The 12,302-nt window shown below is 38.7% G+C and overlaps 1 protein-coding gene across 7 annotated transcripts in view; it reads left to right on the top strand.

The window, feature by feature from the left end:
* khdrbs2 (KH domain containing, RNA binding, signal transduction associated 2) overlaps positions 1-12,302 on the top strand; it is a 63,499-nt gene that overhangs the window by 10,247 nt on the left and 40,950 nt on the right. For all 7 annotated transcript variants that reach the window (XR_011691413.1, XR_011691412.1, XR_011691415.1 and 4 more), the window contains exon 2: positions 1,862-1,989. Coding sequence is in view for 3 of the 7 variants with exons in the window: in XM_071480872.1 (XP_071336973.1) it covers positions 1,862-1,989 (128 nt within the window). In the remaining 4 variants the exon portion in view is untranslated. The remainder of the gene's footprint in view (positions 1-1,861; positions 1,990-12,302) is intronic.

The raw sequence follows: 12,302 nt of genomic DNA, 5'->3' as shown, positions 1-12,302 counted from the left end.
TGATTTATCTCCTCTGGCAAACCACATAAATGTTATTTTTAAAAGGCACATTTTGTAAGCCCCTGTTATCCTGGGACACCTGTCTTGTGCTAAGTGTCATGAAGTGTGAATCAATCGTGCTGATGGGAAGAAAAGGTTAGAGGGGTCTTTCAGTCTGTTTACCTGCCTGAAAGATTTGATAAAGAATCCAAAAGCAGTCCTGAGAAGTAATCAACAAAACTTTTCCTTCGGGAAATCTCTCTGTTAAGTCTCTTCCATTTGACAATGACTCATACATACTTAATATCCTAAAAAGGTATTTTTCACATTCAGTCATTTGCACTCCGCCATTTTGAACGCTCTCTGATTTTGAGAGAGTTTTGCAGCTCCGGTGAGAGTCGTCTTAGAGAGAAACTGCAACAAAAGGGAGACGGCATGTTCCAATTTAAATGATCTTCCTTGAACAATCAGGCACAATCAGAGAGACTGTGTCAAGCTGCAAGAAATCGATGCAAGTTGGAATTTGGTCTTTGTGATTTCACAGACAATACCAGTGGCAAACAAGTTACCTTAATTCATGGTGCAAAACTGAAACCCCTGGTCATTAGAAACTGTAATGAGTGAATACTGGGACTGCCTGGAACAAAGGGATCGTTAAGCTGTTATTGATGTACAGAAACTCATGTCAGTGAAAAGTTTCAGAAGGACACTTCACTCTGAACATAAACCAGAGCTCTTTTTCAATATGGCAACACAATTTCCACAATAACTGATCATTAGTCAGATTCTGAGACATTCAACACAGATCCCAAGATGGATTCAGACTCTTGTGAGGATTTATTACAGTCCATAGTCAACCTCCTTTCTTAGAGAATATGTTTTAGCCATTTATTAGTCCAAGCCAGAGCTGTTTGTTAACCTCACAGCTTTGTCCACCGGCTGTTGGCAGCTCAGATAAGGGTGAAGTGCTCCAGCCTAAATGAACTCTTGGGTTTCAATGTAGCAGCTCAGGAGTGGTTCTTGCTCTCGGTCTCGTTCGGGAACTTCTTTTATTGTCCAGCAAGTGTGTTTCCGACTGATAATTGTAACTCCACTGAGCATTAATTAGTGACCAAGGAGGATCCTCGCAGGATGATCAACTGATAGTTTCATTTCAAGAGTATAATGTGTTGTGAGTGTTTCAGCGCGAGTGCTGTAAAATTCATCAGTCAAGAAATATCAGTGTTCTGGGTGCTCCTGTCAAGCTGTACCGGACAGTTAATATCCACCTCTCATCTCTTTCCTATTAGCAATAACACAGGGGAGACACAGGAGGACTGTTGAGCCAATTTGCACATGATTTGTCCATCCAGTAAATTATAAGGGGAAATACTGCAGTTTGATTGGAACCAATGATCTGCAAATATGATCTTAAAATGAGAGATCACAGATCTAAATCAAATGACTCAAAAGTTTTATATGTTTAATCCGACATCTGCTTAAGTCCTTTGCTACGTGGGGATCAGAGACTGCTGGCAGCTCACCGGAGCTCAGTTTGCAGTGAAGTGAGGCACAGCAAGCTGAGTGCGACCGTTTGCCTCTGTTGTTATTTTGATTGGAATTACTGGATCATGAGATTACAGGGCCTGATGTAAGGGACGTATCAGGAGTCAGCGGGATAATCTCATATTATTAAGTTTGCAATGTGAGCATATTTACAGCTGAGACACAAAAATGATCAGCTAAACATTCACTGTGCGATGCAATGCTTAGTTAAATTTCTATTAATGTGTCCCCAGACTAACAGCACAATGTTGACTATAGAGCAGACTTTAAGATGTGACTGATGCTTTTTCAGTTACCTAATAAACTAATTATCTTCTTATCAATTTTTTTCCTGCAGAGATTGAAAAGTATGAAGGGGATGAATTGAGAAAAGATGGTGACACGAAGAAATACCTAGATATCATCAGCAATAAAAATATCAAGCTCTCCGAAAGAGTGCTCATTCCGGTCCAACAGTATCCAAAGGTAAGAGACATCAACCACGTCGTATCCTAGGAAAACACACTGAGCTTCTATTTTCAGATGGCCAGAACAGTTAAACTGCAAGGAGCATGGCTACATTTGAAAAACACTGAGCATGTGTGTGTGTGTGTGTGTGTGTGTGTATGATATTGTAATGGAGCCTCTTAGTCTGGGCGCTCTAGCTTCACCTGCTCCACCCTTTGCACAAATGCTTTTGACTGAAAATCCCAGTGAGTCTCTAACAGGCTAATAGAAAGTCATTGGGCAGTGTCTGTTTATTTTGATGTAGTCATCAAAAAACAAAGTTTTTACTGCACTACAGCACCCAAGGGTACAGTGGAGAACAGTGACCATAAATCACTGCATGGCACAGTACACAGTTATTCTGACTAATGCAATGTCAGGACTGACGGAGTTTGAAATGTGGCCTAATGAGGCTGCTCCGCTGGGCAGCTACGCAGCGACGCACAGCTGCCTGTGGAGAACCAAAAAGGCGTCTCTGCCGCTGTAATCAAGGAAAGCTGCTCCACTCACTTTGCATTTACACATTCATGCAACAGGCAGGTAAGAAGAATGGCTTCAGGGTAGCAACACAGAGTAAGCAACAAAACATATTTTTATATAGTTTATTGATTATTTGTCCTGCTGTGCAAATACATTATATACCGCGTACATTGTGTAACTCTATGTAGACAAAAAAAAATCAATGCCAGCTCAATCATTAGCATATACATTTATCTTAGCAGGGAGTCTTTTCAGTATGTATTATATCTTTTCAATAAAAATTACACTATAAAAAATGAAATCTGTGTTGCTGTTTGTTTTGTTAGAATGACTTTTTACATGAACCCCTTCAAAGTCTTAAAAGTATATCTTACTTAATGTCTTGTCTTTACTTATTTTAAAATAAATGATCAAACTGATTTGGTAAGTTGTACTTTTGGAGATTTTGAAAAAAAATAATAACAGGCCTAATAATTCTAACAAAACTAGCAGCACATATTAAGAATACATTTTTTAGAGTGTGGTTTCCATTGATAAATCACTTGAAACATATAACATGTATCCATATGAAATATATGATCAAACTGATTTGGTAGATTAGTTAAGTTATCGCCTACTCATTGCTACTCAGTGTAATGAAAATAATTATATAAGATGATACAGGATATTTCTCATAAAATGAAACTGCTTGGTGTGATGTTTCACCATCTGTGCCACAATTTTACATGAACAAAAAAACTTTTTTGTTGAAGCATCTTATTTTGGGAGGTTGCAAACTCTTTGAAACTCCTGTCCACCAAATCTGATCATTGGTTGTGATTTGATCTAGCCAGCGCCTCACATCATATTCAACCTGCAGGGCAACCTTCTTCTTTAAACCAAATATTTGACACTGTTGTCATCGTCATCATCATCATCATCATCGCCGCTCTCTTCTCCGCTCTCTGCTTCCACACTCTCTGACGCTTTTCATATCCAAGTGTGGTGCCCCAGCATCTTGTTTCAGCGCCTCTCAGCCATTTCATGGGGCCACAAAGGACAGCTGGTGTTTAGACACAGAAACACTTAGCAGGCATATGTTGTTTGTTTTGAATGTAGTTGAATTTATCTGTCTTATCAGAGAAAGAGTAGAGGAAAGAGGATGTCAGGAGGGGAGGGAAACTTTCAACTCTCCCTCAGAAGCGCAGGCGGTGTACTTTTGTCCAGTGAGCTCCTCAGGACACTCCACAGAAATCAATTTACTGTTTCCTCCTTAGGATCAGTACTGAGAAAGTAATTAAGCTGCGTTCAGGAGCTCCTAGCTCTGTTAAATGGATTTCAAATCTATAAAAATGCCAGTTTCTTGTGAACAGAAAACCCACAGTGACTCAGGGATATCTCATTAAGGTGCATTCTCTGTCCATCTGTTACAAGTACATCCTCACCGTGAACACTGAGTTTCCCTACTGTATGTGAAGCAAAGAATAAAGTCTTCCAGAGACTTCCAGCAGTATTTGAAGAATATTTTTCATATTCCTATCATGGGGTTAGGATTCAGGATGGACATGCAGAACTATAAACACATACAGCACCTGTACTGTCGGCGTCTATCAGCTTCAAAGTCAAACTGAAAGGCAATTTTGTCTCTCTCTAATAAAGTCAAACAGCAATTTTCTTCTTGGAGATTACAAATAAGAAGTAAAATGAAATGATTGTAGAATAGAACAGGGATCATTTTTTAAAATGTTTTTGTTTTCTTTTTTTCTTTTTTTTTTTCATCCGACCTGCTGGTTAATTGCATTGGTGTCCCATGTGTGAGTCAGCTGCTGATTAGATGGTTAATGAAAACCAATAGAGTTTCAAGTAAAAAAAAAAAAAAAAAAGAAACACTGAGATAGATGACTGAGATATAAAATGTATTTGTGAAACAACATGTGAATATAAACAGAAAATGACAGGTACAGCATGCAGGCCCAAAATCGTGGTTGTGTATAATTAGCGTAATAGTGTCAACTCTGCAAAGTAAACAAAGCAGCGCAGTCCAGGGGGGACAGAGCAGTTGTCCAACAACAGTTTGTGTGACCTAATTGCACAGTCAGCACCCCACAAGACTGCAGTGTCACTATCTTAAACATCTTGGTTACACTGCACTTTGAGTTAATGGTAATTAGCCACATGAAGCAACTCTTTGACCAAAAGCACGCCCTGCAAAGAGGGTGAGGAAAACGAAAAGAAAGGCAATGCAGAGAATTGAAAGATGAGTGATTTTTGATAATAATGTGCAAAAAATACATTAACATATACGTTAACATATTTGTAACAGCTGAAAACTGTGTTTGACAGCTGCATGACAGAACAAAGAACACATATTGTTATATCCGTTTTTCAATCAATTATATGTATTATTTATGGGCTAGAATAGAGATAAACATTAATATTGCACTTACTGCTATGAAAAATGTTTGCACGTTGTAGCTGCACAGATATGGATTCTTGCCAGTTTTCACTGATCGATATATTTGATTTTCTCCACTCTGACAACATCTGGCCCTCTGAGAGGCACAAACTAATTGATTTTATTTTGCTTCACATTGGAACCTCATTTTGTGTCACAGCTATTTTCTACTAGTGTCTACTCTTCAATAATGTCCAGTCTTACTCAGTGCCACCGGTGGCAGAGCAAAGAATAAAATATCATAAATTTGCTCTTTCACATTCCAGCAGTCTGACAGTGCTCATTGGAGCTTACACCTGTCATCTTCCTACAAAGTAATTAAACGCAAACTAATTTAATTATTACTTGGGAGAACTCTTCTGCAGGGTTTCGGTTGTGACGACGTGACACATGGAAGATTAATGTCACCTAACAGTGAAACAGCCAGTGCTGATGAAGTCATTCTTTATGGGGCACTGACAGACACACACTGTAGGCTGTGGTCACTGGAGACATTTTGACGTGTCAGGTGTTGGTAATAACGTTAATAATGGCTGCATTTCGTCGGCCAGTTACAGGAGTCTGCTATTGTGCACGCTGGCCCACTGACGCACCACAGTGTAATGTAATGTTATTAGTTCCACATGTGCCTCTCCTGCTACACCAAGTCAAAGCGTCTGCTGAGAGAAGGGCCTGTTTGGTCCTGTTCTGTGATGATACATTGTTTCATGGTTTAAATTTTAGTGATGATGATATCAACAAAACAAGGCCCAAGGCGCATACCCAGGGTTAATCAAGTGTATTCCAGTGGCGCAAAGTAAATGAATGAGCAAAATGCACAACATCATGGATTCATGGATAATAGGTTATTCTAACTGTGGCATCACCCGACAGTGGAATTAAAATCCATCACAGCATATTACAGGAATATTTCATTTCATTTTAACATTTTTGTTTGTAGCGAGGGTGCATATATTTATTGCAGCAAATATAGCTGAAAACAAATGTTTATTTGTGGCTGATGTCAGTGATGCACAGTTTAACATCAGCAGGCAGTTTTAGTGACTTACACATTGTAGGAAGATGATTGGACTTAAAACACTGGAAAAGCACATCTAACCCCGACCACCACCCTCAATATAGTACTTATCCTATTCACACTATTAACAATAATTTAATTACCTACAATTATAATATAACAATTAGAATTGATAAAAAATTTTATGTAGTTATAAATATAGTGCTGTAAATTTAATCTGAGGAATTTGTGTTTTCCACCTCTTGGGGTTGCAACAGCACAGTTGTAACTTCTGCAATGCTGTGATTAGAATATTGTAGTGTATCTTACAGGGAGAGCTGACAAAGAAACATTTTTACAAGAACAAAAAAAGTGGATTCATGTTTTTCTCAGCTTTGCTGCTGGCAGTGAAAGTGTAGAATTGATGTCAGCAATAGTATAAAAATAGTTTACTTATATAAAAGTAAAGTAACAATAATAGATCATAAAAAACATTCTATAAAAAAAGATCATTATTGTTGATATATTACTTTAATATAGTTGGCTAAAGTAGAGCTTATTTTATATTTCAGTGCTTTCTCTAATCTGTGATGATACATCATATTTTATAAACTGATCATAGGTCAAATCTGTGAAAAGTATTTCAAAGATAAATAGTAAAAACAGTAAAAAAAAACTAAAAAAAAATGTAAATGTAGTGGAGGAGAAGCCTAAGTCAAGTACATGTACGTCATAAAATGTCCTTTAAATGTACTTAGTTAATTTTGACCACAGTATGTTTGTATATATGTATGATTAAGGGTAACGAGTTCAATTTAATGAAACTGTAGAGGAAAATGTGTACCGGTAACATGAATCTGGCTGGTGAAGCTGCAGCTGCTACACCACAGATCTGTTCGGATAAAACCTAAAAGAATGATGCCTCTTGTTACAGACTGGGCCCACTTGCATGCATCATTCACAGGGGATTACTTGCGTGTTTTGTGCACCACTCTGTAAAATCTACGGTGGGTTTGTTGTCGTTTTACAACCTGTCAAGATAAAGGAATCTGGCCTTGTAGCGTTCCTCCAGTGACCTTAGCATCACTTTTTAGATATAATCTCCCCTGAAAAAATGATGAAACCTTGAAAACAGGGTTGATCTCAGTCAGCGGGAGAAGAGCAGGCACATCTGTACCTGTCCCATATTGACATGTAAACAAATGATACTCACACAGGGCGCTTATGGAAGTCTTGAAATTGTACGCTGAGATCACTATTTACTAAAGCAAAAAATATGATTAAGATAATCAGCATCGTCATTTTCATTATCGCTTAAGTAGAATTTATTCTCTGCTGTTTAATGAGACAGCTTGATTAGCATCTCATAACCTTTGGGCATGAAATGGATTTTCAATGGCTGATAGTGTCTGTGAATCTGAGTCCATTGCTGGGACTATTCGTATGCGGATGAGAATCTTATAGAAATGATTTTTTTGCCCTTTTAATTAGAACAGATTTGATGGTCGGAAAGCAAAATGGGCATATTTCTGCTCTGGTCACATTTAAACAAGTTATTTCACCTCTGTTGGGTATTTCCTTTAACTATCCATTCTGCAGGTGCATACACAGCACACAACACATTAAATTGTATTTTGTCCTTGTGGGTGCCACAATTTCGAGCTTATCAGTCTTGTGTTATTGTAACCTTTAAATAGTGCAACAGCTGTGCTCTACCCATAGAGAAATTCCATTTTTGTCCGTCGAGTGATGTCAGTGTCCCAAAGAAAGGCCTATCATGTGGAAAGGTGTTTTGCTTAGATAAGTGCCGAATACAGCAGAGGGTGCACAGAGTGTGAATTAAAATTAAGCCCTTGTATGATAGCATCACAGTTCCACTTTGGGATGCCACTGAGTCAGTGTTGGTGTGATGGCTTTGTCTGCCACAATGCTGCTCATGAGATATAATAAAGATAAAGTGCCTCCCCTTGTTAAAAACCTCCCTATATACACGTTGTCCCAGCTCTGTATGCAATAGTTTTCAGTATGTTGTGCATTTACTGCAATGTGACCAAATCGAATAAAATGTCCGCAGCATAGAATCATTTGATTTTTAAGTGTGCTGCTGATTGACATTATTGTCCTGAAGTACACGACAGAAAGGGGCTGGTCACAGCTGGAGAAAATTAAAGTCAATGGTGGGTAATGGTGAGACAGCAGGAAGACAAAAATAAAGTCGTAAATGGTTAGGGGAGCATTTTACCTTCACTTAGATGGAAGAAATAACTAACTGTAAATTAACAGCCCTAACAGTATAGCATGAAGATTCACATGCAATGTGTAGCTACATTATATCATTGAAAGTGAAAGTGGCTACTACATAGGCTACCTCTCTTTAGTTACATTTTGAGCAGGGTTTGTACAACTCTGCCTTTCCATTAGCTGAGAAAGTGGAAGAGATTCAGTGTAGAAAAGCAGGTTTTTGTCATTTGTTTATTTAAAGGCTTGTTAGAGAACAGAGCTCAGATTGTGTGAATTGATTTTTCTTTGCTATGTAGCTGCAGCTCTGACAGCTAACACGCAGCCTGTCAAAGTTTGTTTGTCACCTGTTAGAATTTACAGTAATCGTGATATTTGTTTTGTTTACTGTCTGTGTGTGTAGGCCATCTGGGCAACAGCTCTGGGTTTACATATTAATGGGATTTGTGACATTTCTATTAGAACAGTCTGCTTCTGTTTGTTGTGATAAAGATGAGGGATGATGGGTCATTCTGTCACCTTGTGCAAATGAACCAACAATTATTCCCTTATATTTTGGATTTCACCTGGTTTCATTATGCTCAGCTTTGTGAACTGTTTCAAAGATTTATATAATTCAGTGTGAATTCAGTGCCCCAATCCAAAAATAACTGCATTCACATATTGGATGTTGTTTCATTAATGCTTTGACCTGAGAAAACATCCTTAACCAAGACAATAGCGGTAAAGTAAAGTCACACCTCAACATGTAATACCAACGATCAGCATTACCGCTGTCAGACAGCCTCTCTTTAAACACTCAGCTGATGTGGATGCCTTTCTCTCCAGGTGAATAGTAAATCTCCACCCCTTGTCAGACACACACCAAACAACCACTCATGTGCTTCTTTTAATGTCTGCGGAGTTGATAGGACACACTCCTCTAACTGGCTCACAGCCCAGTCATCCCTGGCTGTCATTAAAGCGTAAACCTGTACCTGAGGCTTTAATCCTCCTATCAGACAGGACCTGGACTTTCCCAATAGCACAGCTCGCTAACCTGGCAGGAAGTGCCTCAGGACATCTGCAAATCTTGACTGGCCCCAGTGCACTGCATTTAAGGGCAGCCACCATGCACTTTGCATTTTACAAACTGAAAGCTGAAACATTTTGTTATTAGATCTGCAGCGTTACAGTACCTGTCAGTATTTTAATGCCTTCCATGAAACTCAAAAGCACAGAGGCATGCTGGTTTGGTACATACAATCACTCAGGTACCTTTTGATTTTTTATTTATCTGAGTGCATCCTTTCATCTTTGCTGTTTTATTTGTTTTTATTACTTTAAATTTAGCAGCATTAAAAAAAATCAAGGTCATTAAAGTGAGAAATTATTTTCAAAGGTACATTATTTTATTTTAGTCTATATTGTTGTGTGCTGCTTTGACACTCAGCTGGGATGTGTGCATAGAGATCTCAGGCCTGGGAGGGATCATTAGTAACATGGTATGAAATAAAGATGAAATGTTGCTGCCTGCATAAATGGATCGTCTTATAGACGGCAGTGGTTATACTGTATGATGTAGTGTATGTGATAATCCATATGAGGTTAGGCTTCACTCACCAAATTCCATATGAATATTAACAACTTCATGTTCAGGGAGGTTGTGGTGCATTACAGGTGCAAAACCATCTCAAAAGGATTAGTCAGTGTACTTTCCACCATTGTGCCTCTGAAAAGAGCTATTGTCTAGGTATGGTTTCAAGATTAGTAAAGGACCAATATTATGTTAAACTGTAAGAAAATATGAATTTTGGCTTAGTGGCATTACCTGAGTGTGTGTCAGTTACTGTGGTTTCTAAGTTTTATGTTTTGTTTTACATGAATCACTCAATTCCTGGTTCAGTCCTCCCACGCTTCCATGTCTTCATGGCAGCTACAAAGAGTCCCATGTCAAGTCTCAGTCGCAGGTAGACCCAGTTTTCAGACGTGATATGAATACTCAGAACAACCACAATGACAAGTGTGATTGCAGACTTGTTTCTTTTGTGACAAAATCTTTCAAAATATTTTTTATGTGACTCAGTCGCTGCTGTCTGTCACCACAAGAAGATAAATGTAGATCACTGGCATCTTAAATATTAAAGTTTGGGAGATTAAAAAAAAGTTTTTTAAACAAAAGCCATTTATGAAACCAGGACCAGACAATAAAAGAAGGAGATTATTTATAGATAACATATAACAATGCAGGGCTTACCTGTACCATACAACAGATGCACTATGTTTCAAGTCCTCAAAGCAGCTCCTGTCTGTGGTGAATTTCAGAGCTTAATGTATCTGCATGTTAAAGGCGCTCTCTAAACTGTCAGACTAATGAAAGACCGTCTAAAATCAATGCAGCAGAACATGAGATATTGGGTTTTTTATTCTATACATTGCATCTCAACCACTTATAGTTCAGTCAGAGATTCAGTTATGTTATGTTAGCAGCAGCTGATGTAGCCTCAAACAGCTAGTTGCAAGCAGAGGTTGGTAACCTTATTTCTTTCCTTATTTCTTTCCTAATGCACACCCCCAGATTTTTTTCCTTTTCAGTCTTGTAGTCTTCAGACTCAACCAACTCTGACTCAAGTGACATCACTTGAGTTTATCAAATTTCACACAGCTCCCTGTGAAGCCAGAAAAAAGCATGATACAACCTTTATTTCACACACTGTACATATGTAGTAGTGCTCCCCAAGAAGTAAACAGACTTCGATGTGTAAAGTTGGAGTTATGCTTATATGTGAGGGGAAAAGAAAAAATACGCTAATAGACAAAACATAAGATTGATTAACACATTCACCAGTGTGACAACATATTTGCAGCACAATAAAACATAATGCAAATACATATCTTGAAGTGTTTTCTGTACTTGCAGGATTTTTCTGTGTTTCCCTTGTGTTTCGTCACTTTACTTAATGTGTTTATCATCTTTCTTTTCTTCAGTGCATTGAGCTCTCAAGGCCACTGTATGGGTCAGCTGTAAGAAGATTTTAAATTAATCATCAAAATCTTGTTTAAAAGTACAACCAAGAAACAAGCCTCAGTGTCTGAAGTTCTTGTGAAAGGTGCTCCTGAAAGGAGCACAAAAGCTCTCAATTAAATATTTGTCCGTCATATAGAATAATATGTACTTGTGAAATACAAATAAGCAGATCAGAGTATCCATTTTATCTCTGAATATTTGGTCAATGTCTAAAATGTCTTTGTGCATAATTTCTGCATTCACAACACCCTCCCTTCTAATATCTGCATCGTTATCAGTGTTGAGACTGCAGGGGGCACATAGCATCATTTCAAACCTCATTTAACACCGAATCGTGCCCCTTTCTGAAGCCCAAATTGCTCGCCATGGAACAGCAGAGTGGCTCCAGACATTCATTAGCTTAATGAAAACAGGCCACTCTTCTACCGCCCAGTGAGCGCTTTCTCTGTGTAGCCGCAGCAACCATCTGCTCTCAAGCTCCCTGCCAGCTATAGGATAGTCCTGTCAAAGCAACCCCTGTGACGAAAGGCGTCCACAAAAGGTGCCTTAATCATTCAGATCAGAGGACGGGCAAGGACAGTGGGGATGCTTTGGTTTTTTTTTTGATGGTTTCATCTCTGTGTCCCTGACGCCTTCCTAAGATGAGATGTAGCATTCACTCATGGTGTTAATCATGTTCATGAAATAAGCTGAGTGTGCATTTGTTGGAGTTGAGTTGCAGCAGCCACACAGCTGGCAGTGGAGTTATTAGCTGCTCAGCCACAGTGGGAGAGTCTGTTTTTCGAAAAGGTTAATATCATTTTAGGGATGGCCAGAGTATGGTGTGGTGGTCGACTGACCACCTGTTCAGCTCTGGAGGAGGTTTCTTATCATCTCATCCAACAGCAAACATTTGAAGGTCGACCACTTATTACAAAAAAAACAGTGTGTGAGATAGTTCAAGCAAGTAGCAAAATATTAAGTCTCTTTTTTTGATTTTCTAATTGATCTTCTGCTCATATTTTCTTCTGAAACGACCCATCTGACTGCACCTGTGCTGTGAGTTTCACCTCTCGGATTAATCACCACTAATCTCAGCAGTGTTGTGCCTGCAACAACCCAGAGCTACTTTTCTCAATATGAACACTAGCTGGTGC

This window comes from Trachinotus anak, unplaced genomic scaffold (genome assembly GCF_046630095.1).
Source record: "Trachinotus anak isolate AG129_WGS33_773 ecotype Australia unplaced genomic scaffold, CSIRO_AGI_Tana_v1 ptg000007l, whole genome shotgun sequence".
NCBI lineage: Eukaryota > Metazoa > Chordata > Actinopteri > Carangiformes > Carangidae > Trachinotus > Trachinotus anak.
This window is presented reverse-complemented; position numbering and strand designations above follow the sequence as displayed.